Genomic DNA, 22,553 nt, shown 5'->3' with positions numbered 1-22,553 from the left:
TCCAGGTGATTGATATTTGCATTTTTTTTTTTTTTTTTTTCTTTTTTTTTGCTGCCCATTCTGTTGGTTTTTGTCTTTTGCCCTTCTCCCCCGTCCCTCTTCTCAGCTGTTTCTCTTTCCCTCTTTCTTTCTCCCCTTCTTTCCCCCAGTCAAGTCTGTCCCGTATTCAGTAAGTGAAAATAAAATAAACAATAAAAGGTGAATCAGATGGACCATTACGGCAAGGCTGGGATGGTCAATTTGGTAAAGTAAATCCGTTGGGCATCTTTCTTTGCCTTTAGACAACAATTCTGATGGCAAAAGAGCCAAACGGGACAGGCAAAAAAAAAAAAAAAAAAAAAAAAAAAAAAACACTGGCGTGTATGGGGACTGCTGCCTCTGCTGGACACCAGAGGAACTGCAGGTTCCTCTTTCAGCTTGTTATTCAGTAGATGGCGAAAACTTGTAGGCTGTGTGCAAATGTGCACACTGATGATGATGATGCATGAACAAGAACAGCTGTGTCTCCAGATGTTTAACTGTAAAAGGGGCTGAGTGGGTGTGGACCCCACAGCGTCGTAAATCATCACAAATATTCAGGTGCTTCTTCTCACAACTAACATCTGATTATGAAATGATGCAATGCCACAAAAAAGTTTTGAGTTTAGTTTTATTGAAGCCACACTCTGCTGCTGCTCAGCCTCCCACCTGCTGTGTGACTGAGTTCAATATCACAACTGTGGCAGCTCAGCAGAGGTCACGCAGCTCTGCAGCATCGAGGAAACAGAATGACTCAGCAGGACCGACTGAGCAGCAGGTTCGTGAAACCACACAGAAACAAAACAGGAAGTACACACTGTGGCCACGATTACCAAACATGCATACACACACACACACAGTTAGTCTGATCATGCACACACGCTCCGAGTCTCTGCCTCCCTCTGGTGGTGAAAATGAGAACAGCATGTGAGGAAGATGCTGACCAGAAATGTTCCCTCTGTGGTTTCCGTGTGCGTATGGGTTCAAATATCTACTTCCTCCAAATAAGGAACGCTGCAGCTTCATCTGCACGTCTGTGGAATTAAAACTTCCCAAAATAACTGAGGAATGAACCGCTCCCCTCATCCTAAACCGGGCTCTGAGGAGGGGAAATCAGGTAAATGTTCTCAGGCTGAGGTTTCAGTCCATCTGACTAACCCTGAGGACATCTGGTATTTTAGGAGAGAAGCATCCTCCTCCTCCTCCTCCTGACATTCAGCCTGATGGGAACAGCTGAGCAGCTCTGACTCTCGGCCTCCCTCCCTCTGCTCCACGCTCACAGCAGCTGAGGCTGCTCAGCCCCACAGGAGGAGGCCAGGAGAGAGTCTGTGGTGCTCAAACATTCAAGCTGTTGTTAGCTGCAAAACTACTGGAGCTCAGCTTCCTGTTTATGACCTAAGAGCCAATCAGGAGGCTCAGAGATGCTTTCAAATGATTCTGACCCAAAAGTGCGGGAATCAAGAAATGCTGCTGCAGCTTTAGTCCGGCCGAGCAAATGCCACAGACGTGACCTGCACTGACTGAGCCGTATCCATAGCAACAAGCATCGTCAGGTGAATGTGAATGCAGGAGGAGGTTATTCTGTCCTGACCCATTTCACTCCTACGTAAAACTCTGGAATCAAAGTACAACGAAATTTAAATCCGCTCATAGGCAAAGCAGAAACTGCCGCTGTCCTTCGCCCCTCTCCCAGCTGCTCCTCCTGCTGAGTCTTGTTCTTCCTCGGCCTCGGAGACGTTTCACATTTACATCACATTACTCAGTCTGAGATGATGAGAGCGCTGTGTACCTGTCAGCGCTGCTGCAGGTGAAGAGGGTTCTCACACACACACACACACACACACACACACACACACACACACACACACACGTTACAGTTAGCTTGAGAGAGCTCACACCCTGCATGTATGCAGCATCACTCTGAGGTTCATGGGAAATGAGCGCTTCACCGTACAGCAGCCATGAAAATCGTCCTTCATCTTAAAAACAGCTTTGTGTCCTCGCCGCACACCGAACATCGTCCAAATGTTCAGGCTGTTTGAGGTGACACGCCGTCAGAGCTTCATGGCGTTACAGACGCCATGTTTGAAGAGCGTTCTTGGATGATTGTGCATGTTAGTGCAGAGATCACTGCAGACCAGTAAACCTTCATTATTAAAGCTAAAGTCAGTAAACTTCATTTGCTGCTCCTGAAGCTTCGATCCTGTGCACGCTGCACAGGAAGTGGAAGCAGGAAACGCCACAGGAGAAACTTTACACTTCCATTCGTAAACTGGATAAAGTGGCAGGATTAACACTGAGACTGTAAACAGCTGATCCCGGGAGGCTCTTCCATCCATCCTCTCATCTGCACCAGCTGCAGTTTCCCCCCCTAAAGGAAGAAGCCGGGGTTCGGGGGCAGCCCCGCTCCCACGGGCATGATTGCCAGGTAGTTGGAGGGCACGTAGCCTCTCTGACCTCCTCTGACCTCCACCAGGCTCCACTCGGGGCTCCCTCGTTTGTCGTGAGGCTCCAGGATACGAACGGGTTCTCCGGCCCGGAAGGATACTTCGTGTTTGGATCTAGCCGTGAAGTCGTAGGCGCCCACAACCTGGAAACATGAAAAAAAAGCAGCATTTAACAGTCTCCGCCTCCACACCGTCACTTGTATCCACACATCCTTCCTCCATCACGTACATGCACCTCCTGGCTGTCAGGAGGAACACACATCATCAGCGTTACAGAGCCCATCTGTGATTAAGCTCCACTCAGTCGCTCCTTTCATACCTGCAGACCGCACACAGGAAACAGAGGCAGGAAGTGACAGCGTCTTCCCTGACGGCGTTTAAATAAAGGTCAGAACAACACTGCGAGTCGCAGATGTTTCCAGCTGCAGAGGCTGATACAGCAGCATTACACACATCAGTGTGTCATCACACATCACACACACACACACTCGGCTGTAAACACCAGCGTGGGGTCGTTACTACCACCTGACCCGGCTCTTTCTAATGAACCGTGCTCAACAGCAGCAGCGCTTATTTTGCACTGAATTACGCTCAGAGAAGTGCAACGCATCAACACGAAGACAAGAAGAAGTACTCCGAGCACACGTCGTCACGTGTAAGACGAGGGCAGCACAGAACATATCTTCTTCTACCGTTTAAGAAACAATCAGCAGATGATGGTATAAAAACCGTAGGTTTGAGAGACCGGTGTGGACTGCGCCTCTGAGGTACAGAAAGACAGCGTGTGAGGACAGGTGGACACAGGCCTGCTGCTGCTACTGGAGACGTGTGCATGCACTGGCACAAAGCAGATCTTTCCATGAACGCCTCACAGAATACCCACGGGCTGTGGGTGGAACAGGATTGTATCTGACATTCTTACTGATTCAAATTCAAATTCAAATTCAAATTTTATTTGTCACACACACACAACCATACACAGTATGACATGGGGGTGAAATGCTTGTAGCTGTACAATGCCCGACCATTAAATGACAGAAGAAAAGTTCTACAATATTTACAATTTACTACAAAAATCCCTACAAACCAAAATGATCCCTACAAACTTGTGCAAACACTGAATGAAAACGTGAAGCTTCCTTGGATGCTGTGTTGGAGCATCAGCAGCGTGTCGTAGGAGCCCAGAGCGTGTGACCGAGTCAGATCCACATGAAGGCTGTTACTGGGTGGGCCAAACACTGTAAACACTGACAGCTTAGACAGGATCCAGTATCAACAACAAGCTACCTGTCTTTAAATCACCTGCTCAGGTAGAGCCACTCTGTGTCACATTACTGTTCAGGAGCAGACCGCTGAGAGTCCGGCGCTCCATCTAGCAGCGTATCAACACGTACAAGGATGTGACAGCATCGCATTTGCTGTGCACAACAACAAATTCAGTCTTACTGTCGTGACCAGAGCCGTCCTCTGTGCTGCTGCATGCTGGGACGGCCAGTAACAGGCAGAGCTGGACGCTGTCAAGGTGGAGAGGAGGGTGTTGTCCAAGATAAGGACAACACCTCCCACCCACGCCACAACGTGCTGGCCAGTCACAGGAGCACACGCAGTCAGAGACTGACATTACCTATAATGCACCACTGAATGACACAGGACGTCATTCCTGCCCGTTTGTATATATCAGAGCGAACTTTGTAACATGTTGTATTACTTAATTAGTTCAGTCTGTTCTTATTATCTCGGGGCGACTGTCGGGATTATTAAAGTATTCTGACTGCAGCTGGATGATCAACCTGCAGCCCTGCGCTGGTGGACAGCACGTGGCCTCCGTCTCCTGGACAGTCTAATGCAGAGGAATTCAATTACCTGGAAGCAGGGCTGACTCATGGGCAGTGGGGCATTGCCCGCCGGGCTGTAGGAGTGTCTTCTGCGTGCGGTCACGTCTTCTGTCAGGTTCGGGTGTGGTGAAGGGGGCGGCTCGTCTGTTGGCTGGTGATAGCGAATGAGTTTCGAGGCAGCAGCGTAGCCTCGCTTCCCTGCGTGAAGATGTAAATATAGTTTAACATTTATTTGTTGACAGTGTCAGACCAACCCGGTGTGCCCTCACAGAGCGATCCCATTGGCTGCTCGTCTGTTTCAGTTGCAATAACAGCGGCTCGCCAGCAGATGGCACCACAGTTCTTCCTCTCAGGTTTTAGTGCAAACGTCATAAAAAGTCTCACCTCCTGCATCGACCAGCCACCTCCTCCTGTCTCCACGGCTGTCGGCCTCGCTGATCACTGCCACCAGCTCGCCCTTAGTCAAGTTCAGGTCCAGGTCCCGGGTGCCCACGACCGTGCTCATCACCTGGAAGATCTTTCCAGAGCCGTGCTTATCCGTTAGCTGCTTCAGACGGCGCTGAGAGGACGGGCTGAGAGGCTGAAAGACACGAGCAGACGTCAGATCTCAGAGAGGGCAGAGCTGCTGAATTACTCACACGTGCTCAAATTTACCTGGAAGGTGTTCAGAAATGAAAACAATGGCTCAGAAAGAGACACTTCTGGTTCTGCAGCTGCAAAGTTGAAGAACCAGAAGTGGCACATTCACCGCTTCCTCGTCTCTGACTCATTATCGCCTGCGAATGACGTATGATGGTGATTCGCCACATTCTTCAGCCAGAACCTTGTATTATAACCTCCAGCTAAGTGTGACGTGACTGGAACTTCAGATCTTTACTGGGACCAGTAGCTGAACCAGTTCACACAAAACATGCGGCAGAACAGGAAATACAGGTGGCGTTTTTTTAGACAGATTACTTCAGGAACGATGCTCGACGCTCACACAGCAAACTCCACTGCCCCCACCGAACACCAACAATCTCAGGAAACTGAAGCTCAGACTGGGAGCGTCGGTGTGACACCATCGCGTCGGTGTGACACCATCGCGTCGGTGTGACACCATCGCGTCAGTGTGGTTAAATATTCGGAGAAGGATGTTTGCTGGATGATAAAATCACTGTTATATTTTTTATTCTGACCTTTCAGCAGTAACCAATCAGCTGAAACATGTCAAACATGTCTGAGGTCAGCTGAGTGGTCCACTGTTGCCCATAGTGCTCTGTAGCTTACAGTGTAAAGCTCCCTGAGGTGGTTTGCTGCTGTATAAATGAATGAAAGCCGATCTGAACGCTAACCTGGGCATCTGGCGCGTTGAGCTTGTCCTCCACCATTCGACATAAATGCTGCAGCCTCCTCGCTCCTTCCAGCACCGAAGACTCTGCCCACTCCCAGAATGCACCAGGAGAAAGGCTGCTGTGAGGGAGCTGCAGGGAGACACGTGAAGGATGAGCACAGATATCCAACGTGTTTTTGTGCATCAGCCTGTCTGTAAGGACGTCACCTGCTGAGCGAAGCTGTGAAACAGCTGCTCCATGTCTGCTGCGAGATCTCTGTGCAGACAGCTGAACGTCCCCAACGTGCTCCACATCATCTGCAGAGCCAGCCCGTTAAACTGAGGGAGCTCCGTCAGGAGCAGTGTGTTCAACGTCCTGTCAGGAGGAGAGGGGAGTAGAGGAGGTCACTCGCACGATCTGATATCCTCGTGTTGGTGTTGTTCCCAGATCATCATACTAAATGTTGTTCCAGGATCAACATCGCAAGTGACCAATCAGAATGTTGTGACATCATACTTTTGCGACTTCGGGAAAAACTGGCGTAAAACAAAAAACTGTACTTAAGCTGCATGAAACCGCCTCTGTCCGCCGATCAACGGACCCTGACCCTAACCCTAACCGTAACCCTTTAATAAACAGTGAGCAGAATTGATATTGTCCTTGCAACATTGGAATTTCATAAATGCACGAATGGCTTGGCGCGCAAAAGAATAACGTCACAACAATGTGATTGGTCACTTGCAATGTTGAACCTGGAACAACATTTTCACGATGGTCTGGGAACAACACCAACATGAGGATATTAGATCATCCGAGGTCACTCACAGCTCCAACCATCAGGAACCAACAGAAACCAGTTCCCACCTGTACGTGTTGGCCACAGCCTGCTCCTCGTAGCTCAGGTTGGGTTTTCCTTCAATCACCTCATAGTCGAGCAGCTTGTCGAGTCTCTTCCTGATTAGGTTCCTCGGGCCCACCAGGAGGTCCCGGAGAGCGCAGAGCGGCTGGTGGATCAGCTTCCTCATCCTCTTCTCCTGGAAGAAGGAACAAAGAACAGATCGACATTAGCAGACCGTCGTTCACTGCATCATCCTTTCACAGGGGGCAAAATATGCATGTCCACCTCTGCAGGCGCTCAGAGACACAGCGGCCTGTGTCTGACCTCTGATCATGTTCTGAGGAGATCGGAGGTGGGATGCAGACCATCCACCAATCAGAAGCTGTTTACACAGAGAGAAGTCTGTGATGTAATCTGTAAAGTTTGGTGCTGTGTCTGTAATCGCAGCTCATCCTGTCCTCTTAACTGGACACGAGCCGACAGGATGCAGTGCTGCGACATTTCCTGCACCTGTAAAGACCGCAGCACCGTTCTCAGAGTTAATCACTCACAAACATCGGGAGGATCCACTGTCGAAGCGCCGTCGTGATCTCTTTGTAGCAGATCGGTGCCTTTTCTCCATCCATGTCCAAGTCAAAGTCCTCCGTGCGGCAGGACAGGAAGCCCTGCAGAGCAACCACACACAGCTGAGCACTTGGCTGTCCAAACACGACTCGCCGCCCTCAGCACGTTATTTTACAAACCAAACATGTACAATCAAACACATCAGAGTGAAGCTGAAGCAAAGAAACGTTTCTGAGCATTTCTTAAAGTCTGTGTTTGTGCTGCAGACGGAGAGCAGGAGATGTGGGCGGGTCATCCTCGCTAACGTCTAAACAAGCTAAACAGCAGAGAGATACAAAGAGCTGAGTGTTGGTGTGAAGGACAGAATGAGGAAAACAGAAAGGTACGTGTGTGTGTGTGGCCTCCTGACAGAGACTCACAAACTCATGACTGCACGTCTGTAATTATAGCGTCTGACCGTGAGTCACAGCCTGAAACAGTGACTGCTGCAAATTTATGTTTTACAAATGAGTTTATTCAGGTTTGAAGTTTTAGTCAATAAAGTCCACTAAAGCTTTGAAGTCGAGAGCCAAGACAAAGTGTGACCGTGAGTTTACCTGGAGGTGCTGCAGGTACATCTCCACGTTGTCCAGCAGCTCCAGGATGCCGTTTTCCAAAACATAGAAGAATCCTTCCAGGGCATCAAATTCCTCGTCCACCAGCTGCAAGACATCCAACACACCGGTCTAAAGAGATGCTCTGAGCTCACACACTGCTGCGCTACATAAACTAGCTGTGTGACACACTGCTTTAAAACGTGTAGTAATGGGGTCAGTGTCAGTAGGAGCCAGAGGTTCAGAGAAGACCTGCTGTTTGTGAGGCGCAGCCAATCAGAAGACATTTGTCTTATAGGAGGAGCACCGGGATGACGCACAGAAGGATTACTGTGAACTGTGGATCATGCAAAGCTGCTCTGGTGGAGTCCAGGAGTGAAAACAGCAGGTTACAGCTCATGCAAAGCCTCAGTCAATCATACACTGTAATGATACATGTGGAAAGATCAGCAGGGGGAGCAGGCTGCAGACAGGAAGTGTCTGATCAGACCTTCCACTCTCCCTAGTCCACAGCTGTGCTTCCACCTAACAGCATTTGGTCGATCAGACCTGCCAGTGGTCACCTGAGCTTCACACCAACACAAATGCATGTTAGTGTAGCCTGGCTCAGACTGATGCTGATCTCCCTGAGCCTAGCTCTGACGTCTATCTCCATCTCCCTTGTACAATCCGTCTCTGGACCCTTCCCAGATGAGTGTGAGTGAGAGTGAGCAGGGTGTGGACTCTGGATTTGGACTGAGCGTGCGTTCCCCTTTTTCCCAGCCCCCTTCTCCCTGCCTCACTCTATACATGTACACATCACCGGTGTTGTAAATAAACCCACTTGTCTGATTCCACAGTTCAGAGTCCAGCGCCAACAAACTTGACAGTAACTTACTGCAAGACATCGATTGTAATTTTTATACTCATGGAGGACGTGTGCTGTACAGTCACTCTGGCTCGGACGTTCACACCCACTGTGAACACAGCAGTGGCCTGGGGAGAGTGGGAGGTCTGATCAGACACTTCCTGTCTGCAGCCTGCTCCCCCTGCTGATCCTTCCACACGTATGATTACAGTGTATGATTGACGGAGGCCTTGCATGAGCTGTAACCTGCTGTTCTCACTCCTGGACTCCACCAGAGTGTCGTGGTCTGGGTGGTTTTCCACAGCATCGGCTCCTCCCCACTGGGTGGAGTCTTTGTTGTTCCTCACCTGATGGCAATCGTACCAGCAGTATTTATGACCGGCGCACTCAACTGGTCTTCGCCAGATTATCTGCCAACTTTAGTCAGTTCTCGGCCTCATGTCCATTCCTTGGTGACTCATCGTGTGTATTAACCGTATCTCTGTTTTTCTCGTCAGCCTCTGAAACCCACCTACCAAGTTCTCCTGGATACCAGTTTGCTGCCGCCGGTAATCCCTCTCCGTTTTGGAACTGCCATTCTCTCCTGCCTGCCTCCCTGCATTGCATACAGCACCCACCTGGACCTCTCCTGCCTCCCCCTCCATGCAACCCCACCTGCAAGCTTTGCCCTGGCCCGCCACAGTTTCCCCTGCCCAGTACCTGCACCCAGTTATCCCTGCCATCTAGTTATCATCACAGTATTTTCTCTCGCCTCAGACATCTAGTTTATGTTCATTGATTCTAGTCTGCACTTTCTGTTAGCCTCTGAGCATTGTAAAATAAAATCTCTTTTCGTTACACCTCACCCCTGGCCTCCGGTTTTGAATCTGCACTTGAGTCCATCCCATTTCCACGGGCCACTGTGCCATGACACAGAGCAGCTTTGCATGATCCACAGTTCACAGTAATCCTTCTATGCGTCATCCTGGTGCTGTCTGACACAAGCTGTTTTAGCTCCTCCTCCTTTAAGACAGCATTCTGCTGATTGGCTGCTCCTCACAAACATGTGGGCGGAGCTTCCTGTGGATGAGGCTCAGGGTTCGGTCTACCTTAGGTTTGAGTCCGGCCTCGTGTTTGATCTGCTGACCGAGCCTGGCGGTCTTCTTGGCAATGCTGTGGGTGTTGAGGCGGACGATCTTGTCCTTGATGGTCAGCATTTCCGTCTTCCTGTATTTGTCAGCTAGAAAACACGAGTGACAGTTAAAACCTTCTGCTTTTTCACGCCAACATCCGGCCCCATTAGTCACGCTCCTCACCGACTTCCCGGAAGCGCTTGTATTCGTTGATACGACAGTTTAAGGCGACAGAGGTGTGAGCGGTCTGCTCCAGCAGGGCGTAGGCCGGGTGGGAGGCGTCGGTGTGCTTCTGGATGGTCTGCAGCAGCAGGGGGTAGCGGGCAATCCGCTGCACGGGCATCACCAAAAAGAAGCTCAGCGACGTGGCGTTGACGTCAGGCCTGAAGGTGAAGAGAGACACAAGACTCATCAGTCAGCTCCTCGGCTCTGAGCACTTCCTGTCCAAGGCGATACGAGGCGCCGTAAACTTACGCCGCAGCCTTGATGACTCTGACAACCTCGTTCCACAGAGCCTCCTTCTGTTTGTAGCTCTTCTCCACCTCCGTCACATGATTGTAGTGCGCCAGGTACTCCTTATAGGCGGCTTCCATCTCTGATGACAGGCTGAGAAACGAGTCACCTGTCAGCGAAGGAAAACACACCTTTACTCCTTTACAAGAAGCAGCAGAATGGAAGTTTTAACGTTCATCACGGGAAACGGCTGTGCCGAGTAAAGAGCGAAGACAATCATCATTTTCACTGTCTACCTCCCGGGTTTCTCGATGATGATCATCTCGTGTTTATCCAACAAAAACTGTGAGAAGTTAGAGAAACATCAGCTTATCAGACGTCAGAGCGCCACAACGTCTGACATTAAGGTGGACTTTACATGCTGAGCTGGTCAGTGAAGAAGAGTCTTCCCCGGAACAAAAACAAAGAGGTGACACCTGTGTGATTCAGGAACTCACCTGAGCTGAATCACAATACTCCATCTTTAAATTTGTGTCAATAAAGAAAAAGGATAAGAGTCAGAAAAACAACAAAGAACAACCACTTCCTGTTTGACTTCCTGTTTACAACGACAGAAAGACTGAAGCTGTGAGGGTGACACGTCAAAGTAAATGTCTGGTGTCAGGTCGCTTACAGAGACTCTGCAGGAAGTCAGGCTCTCCAGACTGAAGCTGCTTCTGGTCCAGCAGGCTCAGGAGACGGCTCGATACATCGATCACCTCCTCGATGTGCAGAAACATGCTGTCCAGTCCAGCTGGAGGCGGCTTCGGTCAGAGCAGGTGGAGGGGAGACAGAAAATAAGGGTTTTTACCTGATATCAGACACTTCTTTAACCCCAAAGTCTGAAGGTTCCCCATTACAACCCATACGCTCCCATTATAACCCATATTACCCATTATAACATATTGTGTTCATGTATTTTGAGTATATAAAAACATCTGAGGAACGCTGAAAAAGTGATGGGGATGTGCTGCAGCAGCGTCAGAGCTTGGCTGACCTTTGACCTCTGATAATAAAGATGGATCTGTGCTCATGCTGGACAGACGGGGGCGCTGGGTGCTGGGAGGCTGAACAATGCACAATCCAGTGGCTCATCTGTCTCACAGAGCCGCCATTCACTCACGCCTTCACACTGCTCCCTTGCTGTGTTTCCACAGCTCAGCTCTTCTTGCCCATTAAGCCTGATTTCATTATGTTTTATGAGGCCTCATTTCATTAGCACAGTGATAATAAGCTGTCATTTAGCAGTACTAAGCAACAGAACAGGCATAATGAAAAGCAGGTGATAAGAAGCCACTGAGAGGGCGCAGGATGCTAAAACCTTCACCTGCTGCACAGCTGAGCAGTAGCTTTACGTTCAGCCACTTTCTTTTTGCTTCTTTGTATTGTCACTATCAGAGTTTGTCACTGTGACTGTATACACCCCCCTGCATTTATTCACTGCTTATTATTAATCTCTGTCCCCTCCCTCAGCCCTTCTTCCTCCCCAGCTGGATGAGCTCGATGAACAAGTGCTTGTTCTCAGACGTCCTTGTTGGGGTGTTCTCTGTATTATTATATATTATCATTATTTAGCTTACAATATAAAGCAAATTGAGGCCACCGCTGTTGTGATTTGGTGCTATATAAATAAAGCTGAAGCAGCTCTGCATGATTCACAGTCGATAATAATCCTTCTGTGTCTGATCCCAGGGCTCAGTGAAGGCCCTAGGGTCGCCCTCCGTCTGAAACAAGCAGTTTGGCCCCTCCCCCTGCTTCCTGCTTCGATGGGCAGGTGTGTTCCTAGGTCCTACCTGTAGCTGCTGCTGCAGGTTGCTCCTGATGGTCACGGTGCTGAGCTGCAGCAGGCGCAGGTAGCTCCTCTCAGACTCCACAAGCTCTTGGATGGCCAGTTGTTGCCTCTGGGCCGCCCTCTCCTTGGCTGCTGCCTCCTCCTCCTCGGCCCTCCTCTGGGTCTCTCTGGCCTCCTCTTCCAGCCTCTCCTCTGATAACGAGCTCTCCTCTGAGAAACTGTCCTGAGAGGAGAATCGCCGAGCAGCTTTTCCATCTTCAGGTGGCGCCTCCACCACTACAATCACCCCTGACTCAGGCGTCTTCTCCTCTGAGATGAACTTTTCCCCTCCAGTTTGATCTTTGCTGCTTCCAGCTGTCTGACCTGCAGCTCCCAGAGGAGACCGAGCAGACGAGGCTGGTTTAGGGAGAACCAGTGGGAAGGACAGCCTCCTGGGCACCTCCATGATGGAGACGGCTGTGAAAGAAACAGACTGTCAGGTATTTCATTACATGTCTGAGCATTTTGCTGTCATCAGTCTGCTCTGGAGCTTGCAGACTTTACATTCCCTGATGACTGAGAGGACGGCGCGCTGTCTCCATGGGAAATAACAGCAAATGACAAAGACTCACACAGACGTCCTCAGCCTGACACAAACAACCAGGTCGCCAAAGAACAACTTCAGCTGGAAGGAGAGTTTTCAACCAATCAGCACTCTGCTCACACACAGCATCATCATTCGCAGGAAGAAAAGCACAGAGACGGTTGCAGTCGCCGTACAAACACAGGGCACCTACACGTCATTTAAACTAGTGTACTACACCACTGTTAATCAATATAGATCATCAATAACTAATAATAACTAATAAAGATAACTCTGAACTACAGACGACAGAAACTAAAGAAAAAGATTTTCCAGCACACACACACACTGAATAAATGACTGAGGAAGTGTGTCTGCACGTCTTTCAGTTTCCTTGAGAGGTGAAACGTCTTTAAGCAAACTTAAGAAGTCCAGACACACCCCGAGCTCCTTAGACTGCAATGACCTGGATGACTGAGAGCCTTCACAAATAGTCAGGAAGTGTCCACCCCCCCCTCCCCACCACCACGGCTGGAACATCTGGGGGGGCACGGTGACCCACAGAGGGGATAACTGAGATTTAAAATCCTCAGTCTAAACAGCCCCAAAGCACTGCCTCTGATGGTAAACTCCTTCACCCTCTGTAGAAAACCGATGATTCACAAATAATCCTGATCACCTAAAACCCTCAGACCGGGTCTGAACCGGGTCAGAGCCATTTTTATGCAGGCGGGGACAAACTGAAGGAAGCACACGCTCACCTTTAACCCCGAAACGCTGCGATCCCCTCAGCTCCGATCCTCACCCAGCTGCAGCGTCCTCGCTCACTCCTCTCCCCCGCTGCACTGAAGCAAAGTCTGCTGCAAGGACAACACACAGACAGACACACACACAGAGTGTAACTTTCTCCACTGACTCACACACACAGGCCGTGTGTGAGGAAGGGGGATGGGAGTGGAAAAGAAGGTGGGAGGGCTCACACAGGACAACACACACACTCGTGCTGCTGAGTAAGCTGAGTGACTGCAGCAGCTGGTGGGGAGAGGAAGTGGCGCTCACCCAGACAGAAACTGATTGGCTGACAGATCTTCAGACTGAAGGGAAGGACCAATCAGAGGACATGTTGATGAAACACGGTGGGGTCCATGCAGCAGAGCTTCAGGCAGCAGAGGCTGAAGTTTCCCTCTCACAGGAGACAAAGTGCTGTGGGTCCTCCTCCTCCTGCTCCTCCTCCTCCTCACAGGGATCACTCAGATTCTCTGAGAACAAAGAGGGTTTACATTTAGGTTCTCTCTGACCTCTGACCCTGACAGGAAGTGAACACCACCCCAAACATAAAGACTTTATCCTGTATTGTGAGTGAACTGCACATCCAGACTCTAACAGAGCAGCTTTGCCTGACTCGCAGTTCAGAATAATCCTTCTGTATCTGATACTGCTTCATCCTGTGTGTGAAAGAAGCTGCTTTAACCCCGCCCCCTTCCAGACGTCACTAGAGGGCAGTGCAAACACGGCAGGCCAGGTGGGGTGACAAGGAGCAGCAGGCTGACAGTAAGGGGGATACGTTTAGAAACAGAGAGTCAGATCTGAGGTCTGCAGCACATAGCAGGACTTCACCTGATCCAGGTAACCCCGGTAACTCCAGGTTTCTGTGAAGGGGGTTAAAAAAAATAAACTGATGCTGTGAACCGAACCTGCTCCAGATTAGCGATCAGCAGGTATGAAATCCCCACCCAATCAGATCTCAGGAAAACAACGTCCCCGTTCCTAAGGATCCCTCAGAGCGTCGACAGCAGCAGGTCTGAAGTCTGTGTGACTCCGAGTGACAAATGTTCATTCTCAGTCACAACTTTGATGCGATTCGTTTTGGGTTCAGTTTCTGTTTCATAACCTTTAACATGCGATTCGGCCCTCACACGCACACGTGCCGCGTTTCTAACGGTTACTGACTTTACAGACATTTATTTGATAAAATGCCTGAATGATGGATGGTTTCCTGTCCAGGCTTCAAACTTTATTAACACACACACTGATGCAGAGCTGCTGACACTGACCTCTGAGTCGTCTTGGTTTTATACTTTATTCTTCTCCTAACATAACTGTGATTGGTCAGATTCCGCCAACTTTCAGGTGAGCGCCCTCGTGCCTGGATCAAGAAAGCCATGTTCAGTCAGCGGGCTGGAAACCGACCGCCCTGATCTCTGACGTCAGGATACCCGGGGAACCGAGAGGGAACGGTGGACTCACCTCGTAGCGCACACCATCCCATCGTCCTTCCTCAGTGACATCATCCAGGTCCAAGGGCAGGAACAGCTGACAGAAAGCGCCTCTCACTCGAAGCTTTCACTTCAGTTTATTATTCCACAGAGTTGGTGTGCGGCGCAGGTTCACACCTTCTCAGCCCGAGCTTCAGCCTGATGACCAGCGTGTCAGTGGGAATAAACAGGAAGACGTCTTCGTGCCGCAGCCCGGCAGGCTGATGAGATTCACAGCGGCGTGTTTGGGTGAGTGTGCAGGGCGGGAGCGGCTTATCCTGCTCATAACATCCTCGGAAATGTGGGCAAGGAATGCTGCGGGGCCGGATTCGGTCAGCTGATCGGCTGACGATTCAGGTGTGCTGCAGGAAAAGAAAGGCTTAAAAGTGACGTGACACTTCAGGCATTCACCACCTGCAGAGCAAACACGCTGCTCAGAGTCCAGAGCTCGTACGCTTCGTACCTGGAAAGCTTTCAGAGCCGTGCACATTCCAAGCCGGGATTAGACCACGCCTTCATATTAAATCACAGCAACTATGACAAACCTGAGAGTGAAACATGACACAGACAGGCCTTGTCGCTCCTCACCGATCCGATCGTTCAGCGAGAGGTTTCACTCAGCTGACAACGTCTACCTGTGAGCTTCCTGGGACGGACCTCTACATCAGCAGCAGATCCAGGGTTCCTGTCTCTTCTGCCACACTTCCTTCACACAGTGAGGAAAACTGATCCGATGCTTCGTGCTCAGTAAACTTCAATGTCCAATGACTGACTCTAACAAAGTTTTAGGTTTGGTGTGAACGCTCTCAGGCTGCGAGGTGACCTCAGGGAGAGGGGAGGATGGGGGAGGATGGGGGAGGAGGAGAGGATGCACTGATGATGGGCGGAGCTGCAGAGACGACAGGGGGATTCGCATCAGAGTGGATGAAAAGATGGAGGCAGATGATCCGCTGTGGCGCCCCCTACAGGCAGTGTCAATTTGGAAACGTTTATTTTACTGTTTAGTTTCAGTAAATATTATAATACGTGCTGTCGACAGGAATCTGACTCACAGCTGTACAAAGTGTCACCTGTCACACCTGACACACCTGAGCTCTCTGAGGTCTAAATCTAGACCCATCACAGCCTGACTGGACAGAGTAAAGCTACAGACATCTCAGTCTGGTTGCTATTGTTGTTCCAGCAGCTCAGGTGATGTCAGCTCGACTCTGACTCAGCGTGGGTGGATCGTGTCTCAGCCTGACCTCGGAGTCTGCGGTCACACTCTCCTGTCAGGCACGTCCAGTCGCCTCTTTGGGTCCACAGTGACCACGACCGGCCACAGAGTCACGTCACCACTGACAGAAACCGTCCAATCAGAGAGCAGAGTTCAAGCGGAGCGAGTGAATCACTCAGGAAACTGCTGTGAGTATCTGTGACAGGGTCACAGATGTGTCACTGCTGATGTCGCTGATAGGGCTGGGTATCGTCACTGATTTCTAGAATCGATTCAATTCCGATTCACAAGGTCCCGAATCGATTCGATCCACGATTCGATTTAATTCGATTCGATTTGATTTAAATCTGGGAAATTTTGACAGTGAGAAATATTATAATTCAGATCAGTACATTTACATATTTTTGTATCAATAAAAAGGAAGCTGACACATGCAAGACTTTATCACAGGTGTGAGCGTCACAGCAGATGCCTTTGTGTCAAAGTAGCTGAAGATAAAACACAGAAAAACATGAAGGTGATTTTCCTGGCCTGGGATTTTATAAAAATATTCTGCAGTACATCAAAAACGAACGAAAAACATTGATCACCTTATGAACATTACCTCTGAAATTACAGCGGGTTTTTTTACAGACACAGCTGAGCATTTTGCATTTTATATAATTTTAAAAAGTTTAAATTTGTTCAGTATTGAACAGCAGAAATGAGGTTGTCTTTTCGGAAGAATGTAAAAGGGAAAAAAACAGCGGCCGACAGCGCTGTAAACAACAGTAGACTTGTGCGTAACAAGCAAGCGAATAATGACGAAAGGGAAACTGTTCTTGAAGTACAGAGAGAGAGAGAGGGAGAGAGAGAGCTGTGCATCGCGGTGGAAGCAAAACAGTAAAAGTCAGAGTGAATTCATGATGATGTTTATGTGAAGCGTTTGGATCTTTTTTTGCTGCTGGTTCGGTCAATATTGTTTGGAGAGAGATCAAACTAACAGCTTTAGAATCGGCGCAAAAAGGGCGTAAACACAAAGCGCGAACCCGCCGAAACATCAGGATCAGCGAGCTGTCGGCTTTCAGCCCCGACCGTGAGAAAGGCGACATCTAACTGATTCTGATCCGCGGGTCGCGCTGTGTGTTTAAGTCTATGTGCAGAATCCGTGTTCCTGCTCTCATTTACTGTCTTAACTGTTTGGTGGTTCTTGAAATTTTGTGAGATGTCACCAGAGATTCTGGCATTTCGGGCACAATAAATTTATATTAAAAAAATCGATTCAGGATTTTAATGAATCGATTTTACGTTATCCAAGCCAGAATCGATTTTAATCGATGAATCGATTATAAAAACCCGCCCCTAATCGCTGAGCCGTGACCGTGTCCAGCTGCTTAAAGCGACGCCACAAAGAAGAAACACAAATTACCTTCATGGATCTTCATCGAGGACCGCGGGGACAGCAGAGGACTCCGCAGCACGGGACTCAGCAAACACCTGAAACACACACGTCTGCCGAAGCACATCAGGCAGGAGATGCACAAAATTAAGTTATTACTTAATTTTGTAAGATTCATGTGGCAAAATGGTAACAGAACTGAAGTCCATGGGCAGAGGGCTAAATCAACCCCATCATTTGTAGACTAAACCTGCTGATATTACCAAAGTGTTTATTTTAAGGAGAAAGTTTGGACTCTAAGGAAAGACATCTACAACATGAAAGTGATTGAAATAACACAATAAATAAGTCATACAAGGTTTGACAGAGATTGAATGAAACTATAAATGTGTTGAAACCATCAGTGTGTTACTCTGAGAGGATGGTGGAAGAACAGTGTATGACCTGACCTGTGTGTTTAATAATAACAATGAACAGCGATGTAACTGATGACTGGATACTGAAGATGACAGCGTCGTTAGATCTGAGCGCGGCGTTTGATTCAACTCCTATGACTCTGCTCGGCGCGTCGATTAACCGAAGCCTGGTCGATCATTAACGCGAGCAGGCGGAAACAAATCACGGACTGTTTTTCCGGAAAGTAGCGGACCTCCTCCTCCCCAGGTCTGCTACCCTCTGCCGTCCTCCGCTCAGAGAGGAGCGGAACCCCCTGACACCTCCTCCCCTGACACCTCCTCCCCTGACACCTCCTCACCTTCCATCCTCTCGCCTTCGCACCTCTCCGTTTCCTTTGAGCGCGCGCCGTCTCTCTCACCTGTTGATGTACTGCAGCTCACGAACTCGATCGACACACACACAGGACATCCGCTTTCTGCTCTACAAAATAAAAGCATTCCGGTTTTTCAGAATAAAAGCGGCTCACCGGTCTGACTTTCAGCGTGCTGTCACTGAGCGCATCAAGGCATCAACGAGGACTCACACAGAGGACCACCAAACACCTGCAAACACCTGAGTGATGACGTTCACCATAGATCGGCTTCACTGCTTCCTGTCTGTTAGAAACACCTCCGTGAAGTAAAGCATTAATTCAAATAAGGATTAAAAGACATGAAAACACTTTAAAGACAATAAATATATGAAATAAGTTTTAAACTGATACCTTTGGTTGGATTTCTGGGGAAATATTATCCAGTGTATCTGTCATCTGACCTCCAAAGGTACCTCCACATGTTCTCATGTGCTTCAAACCAGTTTCAGATCACAGCATGTCTTTCTGTCTGTCCTCAAAACGTGAGGAGGAGGAGGCTGATGAAGGCTTTAATTAACACACAGGCTCAGTTTGGCCTCACAGGAAGTAGTCTACATGTTTCTGTCCATGTTTGCTATGTAACACAGAGAAGGTTTCAATGTGAAGGCTGCGGATCGCGCTCAGTGTTTTCATCAGAGACAAAGGTTTATTATCGGTAAAAGCACAGACTTACACGCTCCTCCTGTTAGTCTTTGATTTTATTACTCAGATAATTATTATTGGAAGAAGACAGGAGAAGAGGGCTTATTATAAATAAACATGAAATGAGTTTTAGGCTCAAACTGGAGACCAAACAAAGATAAGCAGGCTCCTGTCTCTGCTCTCCTCTCGTGGTGGCACAGTGATGACAAGCTGCTTTTAAATAAATCAGGAAATGTGGATTATTAAATATTAGGTCTCTCTCTTCCAAGTCTCTGTTAGTGCATGACTTAATAATTGATCAACAAATTGATTTACTGAAACCTGGTTACAGCAGGATGATTATGTTGTTTAAATGAATCAAAAATCCGTCTGATTTCTCAGACTTTTTATCTGATTTAGTTCTGAGCTCAGATAAAATAATTATTGTGGGTGATTTTAACATCCACGTAGATGCTAAAAATGACAGCCTCAACATGGCATTTAATCTGTTATTAGACTCAATTGGTTTCTCTCAAAATGTAAAAGAACCCACCCACCACTTTAATCACACTCTAGATCTTGTTTTAACATATGACATAGAAACTGAACATCTAACAGTGTTTCCTGAAAACCCTCTCCTGTCTGATCATTTCCTGATAACATTTACATTTACAATAATTGATTACACAGCAGTGGAGAGTAGACTTTATCAAAGTAGATGTCTTTCTGAAAGCGCTGTAACTAAGTTTAAGATAACATAATCCATTAACATAATCCACCCACTGTTATCATCTTCAATGCCCTGTACCAACATAGAGCAGAGCAGCTATCTGAACACTATCCCAACAGAGGTCGATTATCTTGTTAATAATTTCACTTCCTCACTACGTACGACTCTGGATACTGTAGCTCCTGTGAAAACTAAGGTCTCAAATCAGAAGTACCTGACTCCGTGGTATAATTCTCAAACATGTACCCTAAAGCAGATGACTCGTAATCTGGAGAGGAAATGGCGTGTCACATATTTAGAGGATCATCATTTAGCCTGGAGAAATATTTTGTTGCTTTATAAGAAAGCCCTCCACAATGCCAGAACATCTTACTATTCGTCACTGATTGAAGTAAATAAGAACAACCCCAGGTTTCTCTTCAGCACTGTAGCCAGGCTGACAAACAGTCAGAGCTCCGTTAAGCCAACCATCCTTTTAACATTAACTAGTAATGACTTCATGAACTTCTTCACAAATAAAATTTTTATCATTAGAGAAAAAAATACCAGTAATCATCCCACAGATGTAATATTATCTACAGCTACTCTTAGTACCATTGATGTTAAGTTAGACTCTTTTTCTCCAATTGATCTTTCTGAGTTAACTTCCATAATTACTTCCTCCAAACCATCAACGTGTCTTTTAGACCCCATTCCTACAAAACTGCTCAAAGAAGTCCTGCCATTAATTAATGCTTCAGTCTTAAATATGATTAATCTGTCTCAGGCAGGACTCAGAATTGTGCCATTAAAGGGAGGTTTATTTACAACACCAGGTGACATATATACATATGTACTGTGACGAAGGGACTGAGACTCCAGGGTAAAAGTACAGGGCAAGGCTAACTCGTTCACACTCCTCTACACACAGTCTGTGACTGACACACTCTCAGTCCAGTCCCACGCAGAAACTCACTCATGCTCATCCAAACAGGGCCCAAAGGAAACAGGCAGGGGTCCAGGAAGGTCTGCTGGGGAGGAGCGCCACCCTGCTGGGGGAGGAGTGAAGAGGGAGCAAGAACCACAAAGAGAACACCAGAGAAGACGTGAGGACCATGAGACTATCTCTAATATTCACAGTAAAAAATCTTAGAAATATGGTGTCTAACCAGATTCTTACTCTGGATGGCATTACCTTGGCCTCCAGTAACGCTGTGAGGAACCTTGGAGTCATTTTTGACCAGGACATGTCCTTCAACGCACATATTAAACAAATATGTAAGACTGCGTTCTTCCATTTGCGCAACATCTCTAAAATTAGAAATATCCTGTCTCAGAGTGACGCTGAAAAACTAGTTCATGCATTTATTACTTCCAGGCTGGACGACTGTGTTATGGGAAGGCTGTGTGCAGGCAGGAGTGGTGACATGAAGGTAGTGATGGGACGTTCTGTATCGAGGCTTCGGAGCGTGTGTCGAGTAATGGAGGGGGCGTTTCCGCGAAGCGCGTATCGAGGCTTGCTTCATTTATGGGAGGAGCTGAAAATGATGACGTCCGAAGCCTCGCTGCCCGGCTGTACCACGTGACTGGTTCATGAAGTGGTTCGAACTTTGCCGCGAGATATGACAGCGATATAAACCCCTCAGACTTCATTCAAAAATGTGGGTGTTTGATGGAGAGTTGCGGTTAGTGAGAGTTTGGAGACAGTTTGGAGGTTTATGAGAGTGAGGAAAGTCAGGAGAGAATGGAGCCAGCTAAGAAGAGGAGGATGTCCTCCCCTGTGTGGGAACATTTTGATCTTATTCCTCCCAACAAGGTATGTAAATTTCTACAGAAGATGTATTTTCATGATACTGATGGTGCAATACAATTTATGTTGAGCTGTCTTGACTTTTGTACAAGGTGAAGTGTTTGCTATGTGCCAGGGAGCTGGGATATAACAACAACAACACCTCATCCATGCTTGGGCACTACAGAGCTTTGCATGAGAATAAGGGGGACACCGATTGTGGAGCAAGACCAGGTGAGCCATCAAATGCAATGATAATATAGGATGCAGTAATGTTACTAAATGATATAACAATATTATACAACTGTTATAAGTTACGTGTGTGATATTTATATTTGTGCTTTATCTTTATTGTCTTTCCTCAGGAGAACAATCTCAAATAGATGAAGACCTGGTCAGCATGGTGATTGAGGACTCCCAGCCATTTAGCATTGTGGAGGACAAAGGATTCAAAAGATTTGTTAAATCATTAAATCCTAGCTATGTTCTCCCCACTAAAAAGGTCATAAAAGCAGTGAAAATTTTGTTTTTACAGAATAAAATGTGAACAGGCAGGACTGAGGCTCAAAGCCTCAGTGTGTAGCTGTCCATACCTCAACGTTACAAAAGCACAACCACTGTCCACACCCCAACCACACCTCACCTCACAGTAAATGATCATTTCCATTTCAAGCATTTCCAAATAATCATTTCCCATACTGCCACTATAAATATACACAGTATACTGCCATCACTACAATATACATGTTTTACACACTCCTTTTGTTGTTGACATTTACAGGCTGTGTGCAAAATGCCACACTCTTCAAATTCATGCCAGCTATTATTTTTACGTCCAGTAGGTGTCCTGCTAGAGCAAATGAAGCTTCATGAAGCTTCGTGTTGGGGTGAACCAATTGGATGAAAAGCTTCAGTGCTTCATGGGGCTTCATCTGCCCATCACTACATGAAGGACCCAAAATGTAGACTCACAGAAATCAAAGGTGAACTTAAATACAGCTTTAACGCTGAACTCCAAAAAAGTAACAAAACTGAGACTACATGGTAAACTTTACACAGACAGAACATACAGCAAAATAAGGGTAGATCATGACACGGACAAACTGAAACACAGGGCTTAAATACACAGAGGGAGCAATCAGGGAATTGGTAACAGGAGGGAAACACAGCTGGGGCAAATCAGGCCTAACGAGACACAGGAAGCACAACCAGACGCATTTACATGAGACAAGGACTTTCAAAGTAAAACAGGAAACATAACACAGACTGAACTTACAGACACAGACTCACAGGCAGGCACTACAACAGGGGGAACAGAGACGTGGGACCAGGGAGACACAGAGACATAAACCATAAGATAGAAC

General features: G+C 47.8%; 2 protein-coding genes across 7 annotated transcripts in view; one reads left to right on the top strand and one right to left on the bottom strand.

The window, feature by feature from the left end:
* LOC309688152 (uncharacterized protein) overlaps nt 1-22,553 on the top strand; it is a 180,087-nt gene extending 157,534 nt beyond the window's left edge. The window contains exons 3-6 of the mRNA XM_082503640.1: nt 20,838-21,216; nt 21,303-21,423; nt 21,555-21,691; nt 22,032-22,553. Of these exons, the coding sequence (XP_082359766.1) occupies nt 21,145-21,216; nt 21,303-21,423; nt 21,555-21,691; nt 22,032-22,043 (342 nt within the window). The 5' untranslated portion in view covers nt 20,838-21,144 and the 3' untranslated portion in view covers nt 22,044-22,553. The remainder of the gene's footprint in view (nt 1-20,837; nt 21,217-21,302; nt 21,424-21,554; nt 21,692-22,031) is intronic.
* On the bottom strand, nt 633-18,712 carry LOC309687949 (rho guanine nucleotide exchange factor 37-like). Of its 6 annotated transcripts, none has more exons than XM_082503285.1 (18): nt 18,017-18,712; nt 17,293-17,375; nt 14,661-15,030; nt 13,473-13,672; nt 13,175-13,273; nt 11,853-12,307; nt 10,694-10,823; nt 10,042-10,189; nt 9,751-9,950; nt 9,544-9,674; nt 7,612-7,716; nt 7,003-7,116; nt 6,478-6,647; nt 5,841-5,988; nt 5,635-5,763; nt 4,685-4,880; nt 4,329-4,498; nt 633-2,608 (listed from the first exon to the last, which is right to left on the bottom strand). In XM_082503285.1, the coding sequence occupies exons 6-18, from the start codon at nt 12,294-12,296 to the stop codon at nt 2,390-2,392; spliced, it is 2,304 nt and encodes a 767-aa protein (XP_082359411.1). In that variant the 5' UTR covers nt 12,297-12,307; nt 13,175-13,273; nt 13,473-13,672; nt 14,661-15,030; nt 17,293-17,375; nt 18,017-18,712; the 3' UTR covers nt 633-2,389. The 6 variants fall into 6 exon arrangements, with proteins under 6 accessions (XP_082359411.1, XP_082359409.1, XP_082359408.1 ...); XM_082503283.1 differs by lacking the exon at nt 14,661-15,030 and having other exon boundaries at nt 18,017-18,138; nt 18,242-18,712; XM_082503282.1 differs by lacking the exon at nt 14,661-15,030 and having other exon boundaries at nt 18,017-18,327; nt 18,422-18,712.

The sequence above is a fragment of the Aulonocara stuartgranti genome (genome assembly GCF_965226115.1).
Source record: "Aulonocara stuartgranti genome assembly, chromosome: 2".
Classification (NCBI taxonomy): domain Eukaryota; kingdom Metazoa; phylum Chordata; class Actinopteri; order Cichliformes; family Cichlidae; genus Aulonocara; species Aulonocara stuartgranti.
The sequence above is the reverse complement of the archived record's forward strand: the minus strand, read 5'-3'. Positions and strand labels throughout refer to the sequence as shown.